Source organism: Corylus avellana, chromosome ca11 (assembly GCF_901000735.1).
Source record: "Corylus avellana chromosome ca11, CavTom2PMs-1.0".
NCBI classification, from domain to species: Eukaryota; Viridiplantae; Streptophyta; class Magnoliopsida; order Fagales; family Betulaceae; genus Corylus; species Corylus avellana.
In genome coordinates, this window is record NC_081551.1 from 57,517 (window position 1) to 82,034 (window position 24,518).

A 24,518-nucleotide genomic window follows, 5' to 3' on the forward strand; every position below is an offset into this window, starting at 1 on the left:
TATTAATACATAATAATTTGATTTATATTATTTGTTTCCTCATTTGATTCAGACATTAATAATACTTAATTTATTGAATAATTTATAGGGTTAATAACTTTTTTGGTACCTGAGTTTTCACTTTTTTATTTTTTCCCCCCTGAGTTTTAAAACATGACAAATCTAGTACCCAACCTATGGGAAAAGACGGAATCACTACCTCCTTTAGGTTCCGTCAATCCCAACTAACGGACGTCCACGTCATCGCCAGTTATATCTCGACACGTGTCCACCATGAAATAAAAAAAAAAAGAAGGTAAATCCACGTCGTTTAGATAATTAAACAAAAAAGTTAAAAAAAAAAATCCACGTCGTTTAGATAATATCACAAAAAAGTTTAAAAAAATTCGACGTTTCCCCCATTTTCTCCATTCTTCCCGTTCGTCGTCGGCCTAGGGTTCATAAGAACCGTATTTTCCCCAAATTTTTGTTCTAGGGTTTCCATTTAGGTGGGTCGATTCTCGATTGCGATTGCAATTTGGCTTACGATTGGAAGTATTATCGGCGAAAGTTTAAGTGTTTGAGTTTGATTTTGGGTGTGGACTAGTAGTTTGGGTTGGGGCGAGTTCGGGAAGGAAATCAACCTTGCAGCGTGGTTGGACCTGATTTTAGCACGTTGGCGGAGACCTTGTACACGGGAGGAGCAAAATGGGACGACCTCGGAGAAATCGGAATGGGAGAGGTGAAGGTATGTACTGTTGCAAAAAAGTTAAGAGAATAAAATAGGGGATACTTTTGCTTTGCTGAACTGAATCCCCCACCAGTGGGGTGTTTTTTTAATACTATATAGCATATGGGTTTGAGACGTTGCAATCACTTATCACTTTATGGTTGCCTGTTTTTTTAGTTGTCGCTTAGTGTAGTACTTTTTGTCTGTTTTGAAGCCAAGTAGAAAGTTCTCACCTTTTTCACATTGGAAACTTTAATATATGGTTGTCGTGTTGGTTGTCAGTAGGGTATTGAAGACTTTTATATATGCTTTTGAAGACTTGTTTATTGTTGCTGTTGTAATGTGGGATTGTTTGGTGGGTGGGGGCCAATGTGCATGATAGCTTGAGTTGGTACGTAGGTCTGTATGTGTCTCATATGTCCATTATTTTGTTGATACAGGATCACCACTTACAAGATCCATTGATCTCGTAATTCACCATCATAGCTCATTTTGTAGACCACGTATGGAGTATGTAGGGGGGAAGTGATGACTTTTCCTGGTTTAGATATTTCTGTGTTAAGCTACTCACATATTATAACCATAGTGGAAGTATACCTTGATTATCAATATGGAAAGGTGCCTGCTCTCTATTACAAGGTTGATGATTATGAAGAAATTCTTGAACTTACAAGGAGAAATCATGTCCAAGAGATGTTTAGGGTGTTTGAGTGCGAGTCCAAAAACTTGCATGTGTTTGTAGATCATGGAGATACAGAAGTTGGTGATAACGAAGGTGGAGTTGTAGAAGAAGTTGGAGTTGTAGTTGGTGAAAAGGAAGGTGAAGTTGGAGTTGTAGTTGGTGAAAAGGATGGAGTTGGAGAAGTTGAAGAAAAAACAGATATGGTCAATGTAGAAGAAGATGGAGACAAACATAGTTGGGCTATTGTTGAAGTTCCAGATGGTTTTATAAGTTATCATGTAGATGATGGAGATGAGTTTGTGGATCATGAGGATAATCATGGATATGAAGAGGTGCTTATGAAAGATATCAAAAAAGAGAAGGTTGAGCAAAATGTCAAAGAGATAAAAAAACAAATGAAGCAGCAAAAGAATGTTGAGCAAACTTCTTCCAGGGAGAAGAAAAAGGGTAAGATGCAGTCCACAGCCATGCAGTCCATAGCCAGGCAGTCCACACACAAGCAGTCCATAGCCAGGCAGTCCACACGCAAGCAGTCCACTGCTAGACAGTCCACGACCAGGTATTCCACACGCAGGCAGCCTCTATGTCATGGATATAACGAAGATGACCAGGATGAAGATGAAGAAGATGAGCAGGATGAAGTGGATATCCCACCTCTTCCATTAAGTGATTTTGAAGATACTGATGGAATGGAGGATGACGCTTATGTCAATCCCAAAAATGAAGAAGTTCTACAGGCGGCAAGGGAGGCTGCAATGAAGTGGTTCAAGCCATTGGGTGAAGCATCATCATCAACTCCTAAGGAGGTTCACACTGGAAAGGGCAAACTCTAACAGCCGAATGAAGAGGGTGTGGAAAGTCCTGAACTGCTCAGCATAGAAAGTGATGAGAATGTTGAAGGTACAAGTAAAAGAAAAATGAGAAAGTATCCGAAATGGCATGGAGTGCATGATCTGAAAGAGAAGGTTGAAATACATGTGGGACAATTATTTGCAAACCCATCTAAGTTTAAAGAGGCACTACAGTTGTATGCAGTACAGAATTGCTTCGATTATACATACATGCATAACGACAAACAGCGTGTTTCAGCCTATTGTAAGCAAAAATGTGGATGAAGAGTATATGCATCATGGAAGAGTAATACGAAATACTTTCAAATAAAGACATTAGAAAAAGTTCATAATTGTGGAAGTCATTACTTTAATAAAAGAGTGTCAATCAAGTGGGCAGCAAACCGATACATCGATAGCTTCAGAGATCAACCAAATTGGAAGGCTAGTGCTTTGAAAGAGGCGGTTCGAAGGGATTACAATGTGGAGCTAACTTTGCTTGCTTGCCACCGTGCCAAACGAATGGCATTGAAGTTATTAGCCGGATCAGATGATGGGCAATACAAACTTACGAGAGCATATTGTAATGCACTACGTCAGTGGAATCCCAGTAGCTCAACTTACATACAAAGAAATGGGCTATTCTTCAAAAGGATGTACGTTTCCTTAGATGCTTGTAAGCGGGGTTTCTTGGCTGGATGTAGGCCGATGATATGTGTGGATGCCTGCTTTATGAAAGGTCAGCATGGTGGGCAGCTACATGCTGCCATTGCACGGGATGGGAATAATGACATCTTCCCAATAGCATATGTTTTATGCGAGACTGAAAGTAGAGGCACATGGACATGGTTTTTGAACAGTTTGTTGGAGGATATTGGGAATCCAAGGGAGCACACGTGGTCATTTATGTCGAACAAACAAAAGGTAACAACCTAACATCTTAATTGAATGAATGTTTGATTAAATTGTGCTAATAACATGTGTTGATTAAATTGTGATCTTCTTACACAGGGGCTGATGGAAGCCATAGAGTACCTGATGCCTGATGTGGAACACAGGCTATGTGTTCGACATTTGCATGCAAACTTCAAGAACAAGGGTTACAAGGGCAAAGCGTACAAGGATGCATTGTGGGGTGCAGCTCGAGTAATAAATGAAAATCAATTCAAGTACTACATGTCAGTGATAAAAGGAATAGATACTGCAGCCAATGAATACATTGCCAATGTGAACCCAAAGATGTGGTCAAGGCATGCTTTTAGGGAGACCAGTTGCAGTGACATACTTCTGAACAATACAGCTGAAACTTTCAACGCATGGGTACTTGAAGCTAGAGATCAGCCCATTCTTACTTGCATGGAGATGATAAGGCGGCAACTGATGAATCGGATTAGCCAAAAAAGAAATGGTGCTGCAACATCAACCAATATTATTTGCCCTAAGATTGTGAAAAAATTAGACAGGAACAAGTCAGATGCTAGGAATTACATCTCCCACTGGAGTAACGACTTGACATTTGAGGTTGACCACAGAAATGAAGCTAGGAGGGTTGTCAATTTGAAATCAAGAACCTGTGGATGTTGTAGGTGGCAAAAGAATGGGATTCCATGCCCTCATGCTTGCTGTGCAATTTACCAAAATAGGGAAACTCCAGAAAAGTATGTAAGTGACTGCTACTTAATGGATACGTATAAGAAGTCATATGCATATAGCATCGAGCCGATGCCTAACCCTAAAGATTGGGCTATTAACAATGATGACGAAGTCACACTGCCACCTTTACCCAAAAAACAACGAGGTAGGCTGAAGAAGGTGAGAAGAAGATGAGCTGATGAAAACGAGCCTGGTGAAAGTGTTAAGGTGAGTCGAAAGGGGTATGATGTACGGTGTGAAAACTGCAATCAGCTGGGCCACAACGCTAGGAGTTGCACCCGACCACAGAATCCAAATAGGAAGATATACCCAAAGAAGGTTAAGAAGCCACAACTGAACATTGACACTGAGGTACGTTTCTACATAATACTCTAAGGTAGTTTGACATTTGATATTTTAAATGTTTTCCATATTCATGTTTTTTTATTCTATGGTGTGATAGGGAGGTACCTCACAAACAATGCATCCAATTGACATACCCCAATCAACTGCCACCGCAAGTGGACAAAGTAGAAGGTCTGTTAGGCTACAAACAATGGTGAGTTCATCAGTTTTGGTTCTTGTGTAGTAAGAATTTGTGTGCAAAGTGTTAATTATATTGTCTATGTTGGTGCAGGCTAAGGCATCACAGCCAGTGGGGCAACACCAACCTCATCCACAGTCAACACAATTCAGGGCAACACAATAGGGAATGCAATTGGAATGTAGTTGGAATGTGACATAGAGATGTAATTTTTTTGAGCACACTTGGATGTAGGTTAATAGAAGTTTGTGGCATAATTGTATTGACAATGTGGCGTGTTTTTTGTGAATGTGGCATATAGGAATTACGGTTTTTGTGTTTTTTTTGTGACAATGTGGGTTAATGCAAGTTTGTGACTTATTTGTTTATTTGAAATTTATGGCATATTTGGACGTTTTAGTTGGAATGTACATGATGTGTTATAGATTGTGAAAGTACTTGTTTAGTTTGAATGTTCATGATATGGTCGTGATTGGGTTAATGGACAATGTGGAAGGACTTGTTTAATTCGAATTTATAGGCATATTTGGATGTGGTTCAAATTAAACCAATATGCATTGTTTGAGTATGGTCCAAAGTAGACCAATATGCAGTGTACATTCCAAATGGTCCAAATTGGTCTTCTTCGATTGCATATACATGGTATGCTCAAATTATGGCCACTGTTTGGAATGTCAATAATTTGGTCAAATTAAGTTGAAACAGTATTGACAAAACATTTAGTGTCTATAACTAATCACTTGCATAAATACATACATTACAAAACACTCATTTACTTAGTGCAATAATGCCAATCAACATTATTATCATCAACCATGACAATAATAAACCAAACATGAGAAATTTCTCTCTTGCCCTATACACATTCTTCTCTTTCTCTAAGTACGTAAGCATTTCCAATTGTCTATCATCCCCCTTCTCTAGCTAATTTACCCTTGCAATGTAGCCATCATGTTCAATCTCAAGGTCTTTCACCATTGCCAAATATTGACAGTTTTCATTCTCCAGCTCTTTCACCCTATCCAACAGGGTAGGAATAACTTTCATACCCCTTTCACAAATTGGGTTGTCCATCCATTTGAAAAATCGGCATGCTGCTTTTCTCTGTATATACATAAAATATCAAAATATCAATCCAACCATTACACTCACTTCATGCAGGAATAACTTTCAGACCAATATGCATTGTGCAATGAAACTACTCACGTTAGAATCATAGGTAGCACAACCCCAAAATCTCCTTCTAGGGTTTTCTGGAGTTCAGGATATCTTCAATGGTGCAGGTAACGAGCAGTAACAAACCCAGGACGTCTGAGAACAGTCCACCAAAGAAGACCCAGATGCAGATGATGACTTCATTAGCTCCTAAGGAAAATAGCGTGAACCTTAGCTTAATTTCGGTACAGTATTCACCCAAAAAAGGCAAAGCTGAAATTTGGGTACAGAATCCACCGAAAAAACTAAAGCTCAAGATTGGTTGATTGGTTTGAGTAGATACCTTATCCAAGCCGAGAGAAGATTCCTTTCCTTTGGATTCCCGTAATCGACTTGATGACATTTCTTCTCTGCGCTTTCCAGTACGAGTTCTCAAGGTTGACGGATGGAATACAGTTCGATAACCCTTACGCGTGCCTCTGCAAACCAGATTGAAGCTCGATTCTAGGGTTCAGGTCATTTGAAGATAACTAGGTATGTAGCTCTGGGTTGAAGAAGAAGAAGAAGGAAGGTAACAGAAGGAAAGGGAGCTCGACCTTACCGTACCTACGTGTGAGACTGATCGAAGCTCAATTCAAGTAGCAAGAGAACGAATTGTGGAGAAGGAAGAGAACGGATTGTGGAGCTCGTGGTCTAGGGCTCATGCGATTTATGGGTAAACAGACAAGGAAGGAAGCTCGGGTTTGAAGGAGGAAGATGAAACCTATTAGCTTATGTGTAACCAGGTGACAGATGTCGCCATTATAACGTAGTTACGTGGCGATGACGTGGACGTCCGTTAGTTGGGACTGACGGAACCTAACGAAGGTAGTGATTCCGTCTTTTCCCATAGGTTGGGTACTAGATTTATCATGTTTTAAAACTCAGGGGGGAAAAAATAAAAAAGTGAAAACTCAGGTACCAAAAAAGTTATTAACCCTAATTTATATATGGAAAATTCTTGAAATATAATTAATGCAATTAATGAAATGTTTTTTAAGAAAAAAACCGGTTTAGCCTTTTAAAAAAATAAATTAACGCCACATGCCGCAATTTTAAAGCATTTCTAAGAGGGGTTTCAACTTATATATAGCCATGTGTCACATTTGACACATTATGTGCACATCACTAAATGCCACAATGCCACGCTGTCTGCTTCATCTCTATTGCGGCGGCTCATCAAAAACTCTCCATGCAAAGAGACTCACTAATCTCTCTACTTTAAGAGAACAAATCTCTAAATTGTAACTCTAAAAGACAATCTGACATTCCAAGTATTTGGGTTCATAAGATTGCCAGCTTTGCAAGAAATTGATTGATGTGGCAAATATGTTGATGTGGTGCTGGAACTGTGTGCATGACGTGTTAAATGTGACATACATGACAGACAAACAAATTAACTTTGACAAACAAGTGACAAAGAAACTTCTTTGATACCTAAGCAAAACTTAAGAAGCTAATTGTCAAAATTTGAGATCCAAGAATAAATTAAAATAAGAAGAAAACTTATGAAGTAAAGATAAATTTTCCCTAAATAATATCAATAAGAAAAAGGATAACTGAAGTTGCCAAACTTAAATGCTAAGCACATATTAACAATAAAGGTGGATCAATTCTACAAGCATAGATTGTTAGTCTTGGATTAACCCCTCAAATATTCTATAGTAGGCCAATTCGGACCAAACATGTCATTTTAAATGTAATGTGTTTCTTAGAGATATATCATATGTGGTGAGATTTAAGTACATATTTGGTACGCGGAATGACTATTCTACTAGAAAAAAGTTATAGTTTTTTCTGAGAATGAAAGAAGATCGAATTAAATAGGCTTGAAATAGTTATTTTCATGGGAATGACTATTTCAAGTGGTAGAGTATATGACAAAAAATTTTATCCTTATCATACTCTAATACCAAGGCTATTCTATCTCATCTTTTTTTATTCTTAATAAAAATTATTCATTTTTTTTAATGGAATAGTCATTAAGCGTACCAACCATAATTATAATGTTTAAAACTTATAGGCAATTAAGGTGCTTCTCTAGGCCCCTTAAGAATAAAAGTCTCCTAAAAATTAATATTTTTCTGACTAACAATATATTGTCACGTGACTCAAAGGTTAATTACTTTACAAAGAAGAGAAAGAGACCTTATTTTGATCGTAGAGATTTTCTTTTTTTTTTTTTTTTTATAAGATTGACTTATATACTAATGTAATCATAGAAAAGGATTTCAAAAGACTTTCTTTTTTATCCAAAATATCATGAGAATAAATTATCTATTGCACTTTATTTTTTAATTCTTTTCATGATTTCGACTCTATTAATTATATAATGCTAGACGTCCTCCCTATATCTTATTTGTGTCTCCAAAAATTGATGTGACTTTTAAAATCATTGTTGAATTTGTGATAAATCATTATTAAATTTTGATACAATAATAGTTTTAAAAGTTACATCAATTTTTGAGGGACATGAGGAGGTCATCTAACATTACTCAATAATTGAATAATGTTAGACGTCCTCCCTATGCCCTTTTGTGTCCCGCCAAAACTGATGTACCTTTTAAAATTACCATTGAATTTGTGTTAGATCACTATTGAATTTTGATCCAATGATAATTTTAAAAGTTACATCAGTTTAAGGTGACATGGAGAGGACGTCTAGCATTACTCATGTTAATTTCTCATCTTACTCTCTATCTACAAAAATTATACATTCTGTCAAAACAACTGTTTTATTTTTACTTTCTCTTTCTCTTTTTTATTTAGCTAATTAAGTATCAATATCTTTTTAATGTTTGTTAATGTCTTTTGGGAATTTTTTTTTAGTTTAAAAAAGAGTTTTAATATGACATAAGGTAAAATTATTTATGTGTTTTAAGGAATGTTTTGTATTTTGCGTTGTTTGGTAATATTTTGTTTTAAGAATAAAAAGCAAAAGACAAAACACAACTCAAAATATCTAAATAGTTTGGGTTGTTCATTAATGTTATTTATTGTAAAAATGTATTTATTTTGTTTGTCAAGAATTTTTAATTTTTTTAGAAAATATATATATACTTTAAATAATAATATTAATAAATTATTCAATCTAGAAAATGAGCTCTTGATAAATTTGCTAATATAATAAACAAATGTATTGTTAATAATAGACAAAATATAGCAGCAAATTCAATTGAAGAATTAATAACTGAAATTGATGATCTAGATTTGTTCTTAGAATTAAAAATCTCAAAAGAAATTCTAAAAGCATTAAATTCCAATCGAAATATTAAACTATGTAAAATATTGTATTAGTTTTCAAATTCATGATATATTTATCTACTGAAAAAAAAAAAAAAAAAAAAACGCACACACACACACACACACATTAAAAATTAGGTTAGTAATTTTACATCTCAAATGTGAAAATGATTCTTTAATACAAATTTTTATATTTTGCATTTAAAAAACGATTACATCATCATATAAAAATTAAAAAATTCTCACCGAGACTTTTCACCTACAATCTTAACTTACATCCAGCCATCCTTCGTTGTCAAACTTAAATGCTATGCACAAACTAATGATAAAGAAGGATTAATCCAATCAGTATTGATTGTTAGTTAGTCTTTGATTGACTCCTTAAATCTTGTATACAGTAGTACAATTGGGACCAAACTAATCATCTTAACTTAATGTGTTTTAGAGATACACAATCTGAGGTTCAAGAATACACATTTTGGAACCAATTAGCTCTAAAATTCATTGCCGATTAATTTTTTAAACAGCATATACAGCATGTAAACCGGATCCGCAAAAGTGATGACATATCAAGGTGGTTAAATAAAGTTTAAAATTAAAATTAATAATAGTAATAAAAAAAGAAAAAAAAAGTACAATTACCAAAACTTTCTGTATTGCCTAGGCCTCACTGAAAAAATAAAAAATTGGTAGGTTTTATACATTGACAAGATCACTAAATCCAGAGTCAACTTGTACATTGGAAAAAGGAGGTACCCTACCTCTAACATCCTAGTCTCTTTGAAAAATGGGGAAATAAAAGCCACTCGATGAATAAGAGGCTAAAAATATTATAAAAAAGTTGAGGGCTGACTGAATTCCCATATTTTCTATTTGTCAAGAAGGTATTGGAAGAAGATTCAGCTAAGCAGGCTAGCTCAATTCCTTCGCCATTCCATTTGTGCCAAGAAAGGTTTTCTTACCTTGAGCAGACCAAACCAAGTTCCACGCCCTTCTGTTGATCATTAAGATCACTGGACATTGCAGAAGGAATTCTGTGGCGCTTCAAAATTATAGTGGTGGCAATCTTTGCCAAATGATAGTTCAATGCAATGACCCTTTCATCATCCAAATCAAACCTCACGCTCTCTTTACTGCAGTTCTCCACTAGCTGGCATAAATGTTTCAGATTTTCAATTTCAACCCCATTAACTTTCTTGACCTGTGCGCATAATGTAATTGAGATTTATCAGCAGACCTTTTTCAATGCACAGGCAGATCAAGTCCTTTTTCAATGCAATTCCTTTTCCTATACTGATCGTCTCCAAGTCTATTTACAGTTACTTAGAAGAGCATAACACAGGTCTAGATAAATGTAGGTACCTGTAACTCAGCAAGACGTTCATACCCTGCATTAATGTCATCCATCAGCACCTGAAAAAATTAAGTATATTCAATGGATAGTGAACTATTGTAGACAATAGATCAATACACCAAAAATGTAGTCTCCAAGTAAAGAATCAAATTCATTGATATGATGAAGGTCAAAATTACACAGGCTTGCTAACAGAAATGACAGTATTTTTCTGGCTACGTAGGTAACGAAAGGGGGTGTAACTTTAGTACACATGTTAAAACTGGAGCAAAGCTCACAAACCTCTTCCAATGAGTAATTCTAGAAGTTCTTCTTATGTCCATCAAAAAATGAAGTAACTTTTAAAATCACAATTTGATCAAAATCTAATAATGATCAATCACAAGCTCAATGGTGATTTAAGAGCCACATTATTCTTAGAAGAACACAAGAGTGACTTGTAGCATTACTCTCTCTCATGTCTATAAGCAACCCCTCTCCACCCAAAAAAAGAAAAAAGTTCACTCCAATACCATTCAAAACTAGCCTTGGTTTTCATCAAAATACAAACCTCATCGACTCGACTACATAAACAGGGCTGTCATTCATATCACTTAATTTCTTCTTCCATAATTGCAGATTTAACTCGAAGACAACATCAGGTTGGAACTTATTTTTATTGACAGGAACTCGGGCATATAATTCTGATGTTCTTGAAATTTGGTGGCAGTCAACTATATATTCATTGCAGCATGAAGTCTTAACTTCAGAGCATATCACAAAGTCTGAACTCCAAAGCATCAAATATGAGCCCACAAAATCAACAAACCCTAACATGGAAACCCTGATTAATCCAAACAAAGGAGAACCATACAAACCTGAGAGAGGATGACAAGTTGTTCACCAGCCTTCTTTGGCAATTCCCTCAGTGCACGTTCACACAACCGACGCGGTGAGGTATTATACCAGTCTTCACCGTACTCATGAAGATATGGCTGAGTGAGCGGAACAAAGAGCAGACCGGCAAATATATAGTAACTTGGGAGTTTATCAAATTGATGAACTGGTACTAGTGGCTGCAACTGCAGAATTAACAATAAATTTCAGTAGCATGACAGACCATTACCAAGTGACATAATGAAGAATCTTTTGAAGAATATAAATCATACATAATCAAAGATATGTAACTCCCAAAACCACCCTCCTGAACCAGATAGCACACGTTCTCCCACTTTCATTTTCCACACACGATAAAGTGAGTCAACCTATTAGCTACCAACTTAGGAAGGGGTAATAAAGATATAAACTTCATGACATTTTTTGGAAACAATTTAACATTAAAAATTCCCCGCTCCATCTGAAATAGTTTTTGGAAACAATTTAACATTAAAAATTGTGCCTTAGTGATTTAAAGGATATACCATGGAGTATGATCCAACCATAGCCTATCTAACAACTAGGGCTTGGCTACATGGCTAGAAGGAAGGGGGGGGGAAGTGTGAAAGCATTGATCTTATAGATGAAACAGAATGACTTACAGGTCGGAGGGTGATATTAAATTCATACTCTTTCCCGTCCCTGAAAACTTTAACTACTGCTGTTTCATTCGGTTTCTTCATCGACACCAAATAATCAAATGTTATCCGCTCTCTGTTTCGGAAAGGAACTGTATGGTGTGTAAATCACAATAAATACTAAGAATAGAAGGGGAAAAAATCACATATATCCAAAAAAGCACCCCACGATTACTAAAAATGATAAAAGAAAAAAAAAAAAAAAAATAGGAAAAAAAACAAAAAATACTTCGTACAAACATTTATTTATTTATTTGTTTTGGATAAGGAATACAAACATATTGTACAGCAAGAAAAATCATCAACGTTCTCATCTTTTACCTCAAGGCAAATGCCAATGAGACAACACAAATATAGTTGCTTGCGCAAGGAAAACCAGTACAAGGAAATATATATCAGTATTACATTTTTATTATCACCAATCTTCTCATCTTTTACCTCGGAGCAAATGCCAATGAGAGAACAAAAATGTAGTTGCTTGCCCAAGGAAAACCAGTACGAGGAAATGGATATCAGTATTACACTTTATTGTGGCTTTCAATTTATTTTACTTAGGGAATTGAATAAATAACTTTGTAACATTTACTGAGTAGGGAAAAAGACCAAGTTAAATCAGAGTCATACTTGCTAAGGTAGTAATATGTGGCAAGCATGGCATAAAAATTTAATGTTAAATTATCGTGTGTGAAGAATAGAAAGAGAGTACCTGTTCCATCATTCGCTATAGGTACACCATCAAATGTCAGGATTATATCATCTTTTTTCAGGATGTTGTATGCATCTGAAAGAGGGTTAATTTTGCTCACAAGTACCCCAGTCATTTCAGACTGCATTTTGAAGTGGTTTCGAAGTTGGATATTTTCAGTAGGCTGGCACAGTAAACCCAGAGAACAGAAGCCAACATATTTTCCACTTTCTTCCACACCAGCAAGAAAATGCTTAATTACTGGAACAGGAATAATATAACTGCAGAATACAACGTGAAGAAAAAATGTTAAGCATAGATAACTGTTTTATTGTTATGGAAACAAATACCGTAACTCTACAGGGGAGAAAAAATGAACCATGCTTGATAATGTTTTTTGATAAGTAAACCATGCTTGATAATTTACAGTATTCATTAATTTTTTTATAACCAATCGAGATATCATTAAAAATATAAAGCGCACCTAAGTACACAGGATACTACAAGAGCAACACCTAGCTAGAAAGAGAAAAAAGAACAAGAAAATCAAGAAAACTAAGCACCAAAGGAGATATAAATGCAGCTATCCAAAGATAAAGAGGATTAAAGAAAAAAGACTCAAGTTCATCCAAAGTCCGCTCGCGGTCCTCAAAATTTTTATAGTTGATTTCCCTCTAAAGACACCGCAAAAAGAAAGAAGGCACCATCTTCCACACAATAGCACTCTGAATGTTACCAACAAGCAAATAAGTCAACTACTTGTCTAGGCATAACCCAAGGCGACTAAAAAGAACATTTCATAAGGTACAAGAAACCTCACAACGGAGAAGAAGTTGGTCCATGGATGACACCTACCGACCACAATGACATGCCGCTTCCTTAGATTGTCCATGGGAGGGATCTTTCCTAGGATCGTCAACCAAGCAAAAGAAGGCCCCCAATGGAAGATCAAAATACTTCAAAGGCGAAGAAGAAACCCCACATCCGAAAATACTAGCCAACCCATCCACATTATCAACATTACCCATAGGAACCAATTCCAACTTAGCCAAATTGATCTTCAAGCCCAAAACAACTTCAAAACATAAGAACTGTGTGTACTCATCCTAGATCCTATTCTCATTGCCAATGAATACCTCGATAGTAGAGAATAAAATATGGAAAGCCGGGTGTACTTTGCAAAATGGACTTTGAAAGGACTTTGAAAAGGCTTATGATCATGTTATTTAGAATTTTTTGTTGTACATACCGAGGAGGTGTGGTTTTACGGGGAAATGGTGCTCATAGATTAGCTCATTGTATCTCCTTGGTGTGTTATTCGGTTTTGGTGAATGGTACTCCCATCGGTTTTTTTAGTAACTCATGTGGCTTGAGACAAGAGGACCCTCTGTCTCCTCTATTGTTTGTCATTGTGATGGAGGCTTTGGGTAGGATGACTTTTGCTATAGTAAGTGGGGGTTTGTTGTCTAGCTTCTCTGTGGGGATGAAATGTTGGTGGGATCGTTGTTTCAACTTGTTTGTATTAGTTTGCCAATGGAACAATCTCATTTAAGTCATTACTAAGATGCTAAATAATAGTTATGTTCTGCTATAATCTGGATAGTATAGTCTCATATGTATCAAATTTCTATTGTATAAATCTATACTATCTCAACTAGTTATCAAAAGTTCGTGGACTACGATCCTATCAAAACTCTCTTGGTCAGGGATGGCATGCAAGGGGTGGCCAAGCCATAACCTCTGAAAGTAGGAAGCAGATAAAATTTCAGGAACCACTCATCTGGGGGAGGAGGAACTAATCCATACAAATGGGAACAATCAACATGTCAAAGCCTTGTGCTTGATTTGGAGAGGGGAATACCCCACACAAGAGCACACAAAATATTATCCAAGACTCTTTCTAAGTTTTTTACTTCAAATATAAACAGTTGATACATTCATATGGATACACTGAACCTCCACTTGCTACATCCTTATACTAGTTGAATTTAAACAGTTGATGCAACTAAACTAGATTGAATTTGCAAGGAAAAAGAGAACCTTACTTTGTCACATGTTGACAGTTTTGGGAGAATAACACGATATAATTTAATATGAAGCACAATTAATGGGCACACACCCCAACCCCAAGAATCAAATTTATGGGTTCAAGGCAGTTAAAGATGGGAAATAGTAGTATTAATTTGGGCAAATTTTTATGACCACAGCCACTGACTTTTCCTATGATTAGTCAATTCATTAGAAGGGTCAAAGACTCAAACGGATAACACTGATGTCAGTAGCCATATGCAAGAGGGGAAAGACAATGGCCAAAAAAAAAAAAAGAGAAGAAACTACAGATTAATGGTGCAAATAGACAATGAAATTTATAAAATTTATAGAGGGATGAGAGTCTATCATCCAAGCATAAAGTGTCTGAGATGGATCACTATACGGATTCAAAAGTAGGCCCATTCCACTCCAAAGCAAACGTAGAGGAGCAAGTTCTTAAAACGAGTTACCTTATTCCTGAATTTCCTGATTAAATTAGATAGCAACTCACAACTAATTTGGGAAGAACCCAAGAAATTCAAAAATTAATAAGCTAAGGTCCAAATAGTAGAAAGGGTTAGTGGACCCTAGAAGTGGCCATTGCATTGCAAGTGATAAATTAATATATCTTGTCATCCCAGGTGATAATGGTCAATATGAACCTAATTATAGAACTCACCCAATATTCTCTGCACCTGCAAGGTTTTGAAAAGCTACACCAGCAACTTTATTGCCCATGATTGCTGGACCGCCGCTATTTCCCGGATTGATGGCTGCATCAATCTGTATTGCCATCAGCTGGGTTGCACCATGTACATATTGTGTGGGTTCAACCCTAGAAACAACACCTTTAGTAACAGAAATGTTGTCCCCGCCTGCAATCAGCAAGTAAAACATTAGCCAAATTTTTATAGTGAGCTTTTGCAAATGTTACCATTTAGGTTGTTATCACAATTTTAAATCCTAAAGCAATCTCCAATACCTTTTTAAAAAAACTTTTATCCTTTTCAACTTTAACTACAATCTTATAGTTTTAGGCAAGAGGAGGAGAAGTACAAGCTTAAAATTTGTTTTCAAAAAAGAGAAGGAAAAAACAAAGGCCAAAGCAGCCTTAAGGGTTTGGAGCTCGTAACTAGTTACAGATTAAGTGATAGTAAGAGCTGATATATATATATATAAGTAGTAAGAGCTGATATTTGATTCCATGATTCACGCAATCTTGTTTAGCATCCCAAAGAAGTAACTGATAGAGCAGATAACATGATCTAGGGATCCAATTCCAAGGGAATCTCTTCGGACCACTTTTGCGCTATAATATATTGTACATATTAAGGTAGCCAAATGCAAAGAGTAGGCAAAAACATCCATAGATTGGCAAAGGTGCCTGTCTGAGTAATGTGAATTACTAGTTACGTAAAAGTGGTCAGTAACTTTATATGCAATAGAAGAAACTTAATATATGAACTTAAGCAAAATAACCATATTGAGTGCGATCACCACCATCATCACAATTTGTCTATCACACATAAAAGGCTCATTCTCTAACTTGCTTAATGCAGTGAATGAAATATAACAAACACATAGACAATGTTTTTTTTTTTTTTTTGATAACGTAGGAGAACTTTACTCAGATTAATTGCACGTCGCAAACGCATACTGTACAACAATCCTCACCGTTAATCAAACACCTACGGGTAACTGACCCCACCCGCTAGAACCAGTTACCAGGTAACCCAAGAGCTTTCACCCCTGATGAGCTTTCACCCCATCACTACATAGACAATGTTTTTATGAATAATAATTTATTAAGAAAAAAAAGAGGCGAAGCTCTCATACACGAAAAGTATACAAGAGAAACAAACACCCTACAAGCGTCTAAGATCTAAAAAGGAAACAAGATCTAAAAGACTCGAAGAAGAGAAATTAAGAACATAGACTACAACCCAATCTGAGAGAGATCTCAAAAACAAGGATTTTAAACAAAGCAATTGGACTCGTAATCCTCAAACAGACGTCAATTTGTTTCTCTCCAAATGTTCCACACAAGAAGTACAGTAATAAAGTTCCATATAGCCTTTTTGGGATGTCCCCGCCCTTAAGTTTTCCAACAATGAGCACCTTAAGGCACGATTGGTTGCGAAAGGGTACACACAAACATATGGTGTTGATTATCTAGGGACTTTCTCTCCTGTGGCCCGTCTCAATTCTGTTTGGATTTTACTTTTTGTTGCTATTAGTCATTGTTAGCCGTTGTAAAAACTTGATATAAAGAATGTTTTCCATCATGGAGATCTTGAGGAGTAAGTACACATGGATCAGCCCCTTGGATATGTTGTTGCTAGTAGTGAACACCTGGTATATCGATTGTGATAGGCCTTTGCATGGTCGAAAGCAGTCACCTTGTGCCTGGATTGATAGATTCAGTGCCATTATACTTGGATATAGGTTCCAACACTCTAGTTTTGATCATTCTGTCTTTGTTCCTCACTCTTCCACTGACACCATTTTCTTGTTTATGAGGACGACATTATCATCTCTAGAAGTGACTCAACAAGTATTGTTGATTTGAAAAGATATTTGGGTCAGCAATTTCATACCAAGGACTTTGGTGCTCTTTGCTATTTTCTTGGAATTGAAGTTGTTCGTTCTTCTCAAGGAAATTCTTTATGTCAACAAAAATATGTTCTTGATCTTCTGAGACTGGTCTCTTGGGTACTTGACCTATTGATACTCCTATGGACTCTACTATTAAATTTGATGGCGAGCAAGGTGCTACGTTTACTGACATCAGTCGATACCACTGGTAGGGAAGTTACTTTATCTTACTATGACTCGCTCTAACATTACTTATGACATTGGAGTGGTTAGTCAGTACATGCATTCTCCTCATCAACCTCACTTTGATGTGTATTTTCATATCTTGCATTATCTTATGGGTGCCCCTGGTTAAGGATTGTTATTCAAGCCATCTGTTAATTTGTCTGTCACTGGTTTTAGTGATGCCAATTGGGCTGGAAGTTACTCTGATAAACAGTCCACTTTTGGCTATTGTACCTTTGTTGGTTATAATCTTGTTATCTAGCGTAGTAAAAAATAGAATGTTGTTGCCCATTCTAGTGCTGAGGCCGAGAATAGAGCTATGGCTCATATTGCTTCCAAGATGTTATGGGTTCGCTCTCTCCTTCGTGAGCTGGGTCTCGATGTTCTTACTCCTATGCAGATGCATTGTGATAGTCGTGCCGCTATTTTTATTGTTAATAATCTTGTTTTCTATGAGCATACCAAACATATTAAGGTTAGCTGCCATTTTTCAGGAGTTATTGATAGAGAAGCAAATCGTCACTCCCTATGTTCGCTCTAACGATCATCTGGGTGATATTCTCGCAAAACCATTACCTCGTGACTCCTTTCAGCGATTGTCCAACAAGTTAGGCATGTTTGATTTGTATGCTCCAGCTTGAAGGGGGAGTGTTAGAGTTATATATATTAGCTTGTTATTCTTATATCTTAAGGTATTCTTGTAATCATGTTATATTTACCCTAATATAAATATGTGCTATGGTGAACGGACTTAACGTACATGCCTAAACCGTTTCAAAATATTCACTTTGTCTTCTCTTCTTCTTCCCCTCTTTTTTAAACTTTACAATTCAACAGAACCAAACCAAGACGCTCCAAGAAATAAGAGGAAAACTCCCAATTGACATGGTCATAGGCTTTTTCCAAGTCCAGCTTGCAAACAACTTCGAGAATTCCCGATTCTAACCTGTTGACACTCCTTAGCTATATAAGAACTGAGTCAAGGCTCCTTCGAGAGTGGCTTTCTTTACTTGGACAGCGGTGTTAGGGAAGATTCTCACACTTGATAATCTCAGGAAAAGGAATATCATAGTGATTAATAGATGTTGCTTATGCAAAGGCGATGGGGAGTCTATTGATCATATTTTCCTTCATTGTGAGATTGCTCGTTCCTTATGGCAGGCCATCTTCAGTCGTTTTGGGTTGTCTTGGGTAATGCCTAGTAAGGTGGCTGGCCAGCTTGCTTGTTGGCGGACGGGAGGTCGATCTAGGAGTACTGTCGTGTGGAAAATGGTCCCTCTATGCATTATGTGGTGCCTTTGGTTAGAAAGGAACGAGAGATGCTTTGAGGATGCTGAGAGGTCTTTGGAGGAGATCACGGCTTTCTTTTTCCATACTCTTTACACCTGGACAGCGGCTTGGCTCGCTCCTATAGTTATTAGCTATCTTGATTTCCTTGTTCTTTTTTCTTCTAGCTAGTCGTTTCCCTTGTATACTCCCTGTGTACTAGGGTTGCGCCCCTCTGCGCTTTTGATATATAAACATTACTTATCAAAAAAAAAAGAACTGAGTCAAGATCCCCCCTACAAAGGCATTTTGAATGTTCAAAACGAGCATTCCCAAGCACTTGTTTCATTCTAATAGCAAGGATTTTTGCCAAAATTTTATAAACATTACCCACAAGGCTGATAGGTCTGAAATCCTTTACATCCAACTGCCCAATCTTTCTAGGAATGAGAGCGATAAAAGTAGCTTTAAAGCTCTTCTCAAACATCTCATGCTCATAAAAGCTTTGGAAGGTGCACATAAGATCATCCTTCACTATAGCCTAACAAGACCAAAAAAAATCAAGTGAAATCGGCTTTGTCACCATCCATACTTAGCAAATGATCCTCTTGAAATGGTCTCTCCAACCAAGCCACTTCTGCAAAGTCTAAACAAGGGAACTCCCACCTATCCATGTTGTGGCGCCGAGGAACAGCTTCATTAAAGAGATTCTTGTAATACTAATTGATAGTGTTGTTGATCACCCTTTGGTTGGAGGTAACCGTATCTTCAATACAAAGACTGGAGATAAAGTTGTTTCTCCTATGAGAGTTGGAAAGGCTGTGAAAAAATCTCGTGTAACAAACACCATGGATAATAATATTATTATTTTTTTCTTTATTTGAAAAAAAAAAAAAAAAAAAATCAATTAAGCAGGATCAATTAGAGATCACCCCCCTACACTGCCTTATTTAAAAAGCTCAAGCAACAAGCAGTTTTTATAAGTATGAAAATATTACTCATTAAGCCTCTATCTGGCATGAGGCCTATCTTGTTCATGGGTACAACACATTATCCTTTACTCATAAAACAGATAGAACATACAATAGAAGAGTTATTGAAAATATCAGTAATGTTACCTTGAGGATATCCAACAACAGCAACAGCTTCTTGTAGAAAAGGGATATCGCCTAGTTCCAAGAAGTTCATCCCCTCCCAGAACTCTTCACTTTCAACAACCAGAATAGCCAAGTCACACTCATGACCAATAGCTTGAACTTCCGCTCTATACTTGGTAGGAGAGCCATGTTTTCTTACAAGTACGAACGTATGGTCAGCCACTACATGAGCATTCGTAAGAATCTTTCTCCCAGGGATTACAAACCCTGCATTACCATCGTAAGGATATTTAAGTTAGAAAAGTATACGGATAAACAACGAATGAACCGCAGCAAAAGGTTTTTACGATTTATATTTGTTCCAAAAACAGCCAAGTTGGCTTCATCCATATATTTCTAAATGATCAATACAAGGAACTCCAAATATTTTATTTTCAAAACACACACAAAAAACTTCTATGGAAATTTTGAAAGCAACCAGGGCTATAAATTTTTTTTTTTTTTTTTGATAAGTAAAACCATGATAAAGCTAACCAGGGCTATAATTATAAATTCGAATTAGGAAACAATATACTTCATTAGAGTGTTAAAGACACACTAGACACATGCATCAAGGTAGAAGAAAAGCGGGGTACCGGAACCCATGGACTCGCGCTGGGACTTGTTCTGCCAGGGGAGGAAGTAGTTGGGGCTGCTGGACACCGTGAAGATCTTAACCACCGAGTCCAGTGCCAGCTCTATTGCCGAGTACGCATCCGCATCCGTCGTCATTTTCTTTTGCTGCTGCCGAGTTCGCACCCGTGGTGGCCTGGGTCGTCGTGCTCCCGCTCTGCTGCTCCTGAGCACGTGCGCACTGGTCGCCAATGAAGAAGAACACGGCCCAATCTCATTACTGCTGCTGGCTCGGTTCGTGCAATTGTTGGTTTCGATGACAGAAGAAGCACCATAACTAGCTTTGTCAATACTATTATTTAAGTGGCGCTGCAAACTACAATCGTCCAGCAAAACAGATGAGGAGAAAGAGGAGCAGAGCCGCCGAACCGTGCGAAAACTAGAACCCAACATCGCTTCCACTTCCGCTGCGCAGGGTCGCTCTCTCTCTCTCTCTCTCACGCACTGTATGTGTGTGAAGGAGGAGGCCAGGAGAAGAAGAAGAAGAAGAAGAGAGGGAATAAAGGTAGGTTAACTAAGAGGTTTCAAGTAAGGGCTTTGACAATGAGCCCATTGAACTGCTCGCATGGGATGTGCTCGAACATATTCAGGCCCAAAATGAGACTGTGGATTGGATTCGTTTTTCCATGTCCTGGACCGAAGCCAATTCGATTTGAAGTTGACTCATTCCTATTGGGTGGCAGTGGCCGGATTCATGTGATTGCCATAATACTATAATAGAGAATTGACTACTGAGCGACCACTACATACGTTTACGCCCCGAAAGATGCCAAATGTGCGCTCCCAGGAATCTGGTCATTACTCTTTCTATGATTAAATTGGATACCCAACTGTTTGGGAATTTCCTTGGTGCTCTCTCTTGGCCTATATGTATACATCCCTAGACCTTGATTGAAAATGCCGGCCTAAGATTCCTCTTCGATATATATATATATAGCTTTGATTCTTCCCCATCTTAAGTCCTCCCCACATTTTATTAAGGACCGAGTCACTTCATTTGTATCTCCGCAATCTCAAACATTAGTACATTACCCATCAAAATAATAATTATTTCTACAGGAAAACATATATTTATTAAAAGAAGATAATGAATGGCAGGAGGATCTTGGGGATACCAATAAATGGTCGGAAGGACAAAGATGAAGAACTTGTTCTATTATGGGAATTGTATAATCGTGAAGAACGCATTCTGAGCCTCCTTCAGCCTGTTTCTGAAGAATTTGATCCCCATGCTACTGCTTCTGGTATATATGGGCTTTCACATGGATTTTGAATTTTTTTTTTTTTCATTTTAATTAACTTGGTATGTTTATTGAGCTTTACTCAAAATACAGGAAATTATCCAATCTATAGAATTCCATCTGCAAAGAAAAAGACCTGGATTTGAATTTCTTGCTGATCAGAACGGAAAAAATGATTACAACTGGTAACCTTTCATTGCTGTCTAAATTGGTTTATATATATATATATATATATATATATATATATATATATATATATAAGAAATTTAGTTTTGGCATGTGAAGAGAGAGGAAGGAAAATAAAAAGAAGAAAGTATATGTAGAGTGACTTTTGTTCTTATGAGCAATTTTTGGCTTCCAAAAGAAATTTTGAATTATTACTTTCTTCTCTTTTCAATTCTAATGTACCATTCGAATGATCTCTTGCGGCAAACTGTAGACACGCGGTCTTAATTAATAATTTTCATGCATGTCAACATATAATTCACTTCCTACTTGGGCACATCATCCAACTTATCTGCTATATATGTACTACTACTATATGTGAATGAAAGGTTAAAAACACCACCAGCAACTCCTCTATTCCCATCTCTAGAGATGGAAGCACCTGCCCCTGAACTAGTCATTCAAAGGGAGATGCCAATCATCCAACCTTTTTCACGGGTACGTGTCAGAACCATGTGCCCCTTACTATATTAATTATAATTTATACCATTATATATGTCTCGTCTACTAACATATATTTATTTATTTATTTACAACCAACTAGTTTGCAGATGACAACTCAGAAGCACCCAAGGCAAAGCGATGGAAGACCCAAATCTCCCCGTCCAAATCCAAAGCTCCCAGTGAGATCCACTACCCCAATTAGTCAGAGACGGAGCATTTTATCATCAACTGAACCAATTACAAAAAGCACCAAAGGAACTCCAATAATAAACCAAAAACCTGCAGTAACCGATATGATGTGTAAGCGAACAAACACAGCAAAATCCACAAACCAAAAAGAAATCCATATGGATTCCCTTACCTCCAAAAACATAGGAACAAAACTAGAAGTAGAGGTATGTCACCTCTAGTGAGATCAACAATTCCAGCTCAAATTCCAGAATTTTCCAATGAGACACCTCCTAATCTAAGAACAGACCGTTCAACTTCAGCTACAAGGGGTCGTTCAGTACTTCACCATAAACCAGCAGAACCGGTACCCTCTACAGCAAAACCAAGAAGGGAATCATGCTCACCAAGCGTAATGAGGGGTCGAAAAGTGGAATCCAAGCAAGAGAGTAGTAGTCAAGGGAAAGGAAACGGGACACGTCACACATGTTTTGGGAAGTAGGATGGTAGACAAGGTGATGAATGCTAGAAAATCAGGCGCTCAAGGAAGAGAAACAAAGCCAAAATCCCGATGTTTGATCAATATTAATGAACGCTCTGACTTTGGAAGGATGATGTCGAAAAGCTCATTGGATATGAAATTCAAACACGTGGTATGTTTTACATTCTTCCCTTCTCTCTAATTATATATTCGACCAAATGAAAGTATAAAATTTTAGTTATTTAGGAAATTTAATATTATTGATCATTTCTTTCATTAATTTGCTCTTTAAAAACATATCCTTATCAATTGGTTTTTCTTCTTTTCTTTTTTCTTTTTTTGTTTTTTGAAAAAATAATTTGAAGAGTTTATTTATTTATTTTATGAATGGTATTTTTGTTATATATAAGGGCGAACACACATTTTGTTGATAATATGGAGGATATTGACACGATTGTTAGTTTGGAGGGGATATTGATAATGGGGTTGCAGTTTGAGGAGGGTATTTATACTTTTTTCTAAAAAAATATAAAAATTGTACTTTGCTTGCCATAAAACCGACCATTTCATGACATCTCATGATAGGATTTTTGGCAAATGGAAACTCTGGTATCGACTCTAATTAACTACTACTTTAATGAGTCTATATTTAAGATTAGACAATAAATTGTTCCTAGCAGGGATAAAGTTTTCTTCCAAACTGGATAGGATAAATTTCCTTCAACCTAGTCTATAAAAATGACATGTGTCCATTTTTTTAATAACATGTGATTACAACAATAAATTGTTATAATAACATGTGAAAACTTTGTCCTTAATAAGTCTATATTTGGTGTTAACAATCTTAGAATAAATGTACACAAGACAACTCCACCGCCGGCTGATGAAAACTCCGATTTCGCAGAAACTAGTGGGGACAATGGGGAGGTGTAGCCTTTGAGGTGGCACTACCCGTTGTCTGCCAAGGCCATTAGGGAGAAACCGGGGTTTTGCTGGACGAAGGTTTGGCTAGGAACGTATACTCGACCTTAGCACGGTTTATTTTGATATTTCAAACAGTTTTCTCTTTGGGACCTTGTAACTTCTAGAGCAGAAGGAACGGTTTTCTCTCTAGTCATTCCTAGTCGAGAAGGAGAAGTTTTTCCAGGCTCTCTTGAGTCTTATGAAAGTAAAAACCTTTTTGTTTTGCATAACCTGCTCCATGGCAGAGGAACTATCAAAGCTCTGGGAAAATCTGAAGCTGACGAAAGATGAAGAATGCATAGAGGTAGATATTCAAGAAAGGGAGTTGGATGTCAGAACAAGATATGGGAAAGCATGTGTTGTTGGGAAATTAATTGTGGATCATTTGATGAGCAAAGAAATCATTAAGAAGACTCTGATTAGATGGTGGAAGCCTACTGGGAATCTAGTTTTTAAGGTTCTCGAGGGAGAATTTATTCTTAATCGAATTCTCTGACAAGCAGGACAAGGAGCGTGTTTTGAGTGGAAGGCCTTGGGTCTTTGAAGGTAACCTTTTTTTGATTGAGGACTTTGATGGTCTTGCACAACCATCAGATTTCACTTTCGATAAGGCGACCTTCTGGGTTCGTATGATTAATTTACCATTGGCATGTATGGGCAATGAAATTGGACTGAAGATCGGAG

General features: G+C 36.9%; 2 protein-coding genes across 3 annotated transcripts; one reads left to right on the forward strand and one right to left on the reverse strand.

Annotated features, from left to right (window-relative positions):
- The first annotated feature begins 2,308 nt into the window (after positions 1-2,308).
- On the forward strand, positions 2,309-4,593 carry LOC132165776 (uncharacterized). Its single transcript, XM_059576459.1, has 6 exons — positions 2,309-2,486; positions 2,622-3,145; positions 3,233-4,033; positions 4,127-4,225; positions 4,317-4,390; positions 4,491-4,593. Exons 1-6 carry the CDS (start codon positions 2,309-2,311, stop codon positions 4,591-4,593), a joined length of 1,779 nt encoding a protein of 592 aa, XP_059432442.1.
- A 4,879-nt stretch (positions 4,594-9,472) lies between these two features.
- LOC132165983 (protease Do-like 10, mitochondrial) lies at positions 9,473-20,778 on the reverse strand. Of its 2 annotated transcripts, none has more exons than XM_059576708.1 (8): positions 20,276-20,778; positions 19,662-19,907; positions 15,137-15,332; positions 12,448-12,707; positions 11,706-11,833; positions 11,046-11,249; positions 10,197-10,247; positions 9,473-10,035 (listed from the first exon to the last, which is right to left on the reverse strand). In XM_059576708.1, the coding sequence occupies exons 1-8, from the start codon at positions 20,703-20,705 to the stop codon at positions 9,793-9,795; spliced, it is 1,758 nt and encodes a 585-aa protein (XP_059432691.1). In that variant the 5' UTR covers positions 20,706-20,778; the 3' UTR covers positions 9,473-9,792. The 2 variants fall into 2 exon arrangements, with proteins under 2 accessions (XP_059432691.1, XP_059432692.1); XM_059576709.1 differs by having other exon boundaries at positions 9,916-10,035; positions 10,197-10,222.
- Positions 20,779-24,518: the final 3,740 nt, after the last annotated feature.

Coding starts and splice junctions, on each gene's coding strand:
- LOC132165776 (XM_059576459.1), top strand. CDS start 2,309: ATGAGAAAGTATCCGAAATGGCATGGAGTGCATGATCTGAAAGAGAAG. Junction 3,146..3,232: donor TTATGTCGAACAAACAAAAG/GTAACAACCTAA, acceptor CTTCTTACACAG/GGGCTGATGGAAGCCATAGA. Junction 4,391..4,490: donor GCAAGTGGACAAAGTAGAAG/GTCTGTTAGGCT, acceptor ATGTTGGTGCAG/GCTAAGGCATCACAGCCAGT.
- LOC132165983 (XM_059576708.1), bottom strand. CDS start 20,705: ATGTTGGGTTCTAGTTTTCGCACGGTTCGGCGGCTCTGCTCCTCTTTC. Junction 15,333..19,661: donor TGTTGTTGGATATCCTCAAG/GTAACATTACTG, acceptor TGCTGATTGCAG/GCGGGGACAACATTTCTGTT. Junction 10,036..10,196: donor AACGTCTTGCTGAGTTACAG/GTACCTACATTT, acceptor TTATGCGCACAG/GTCAAGAAAGTTAATGGGGT.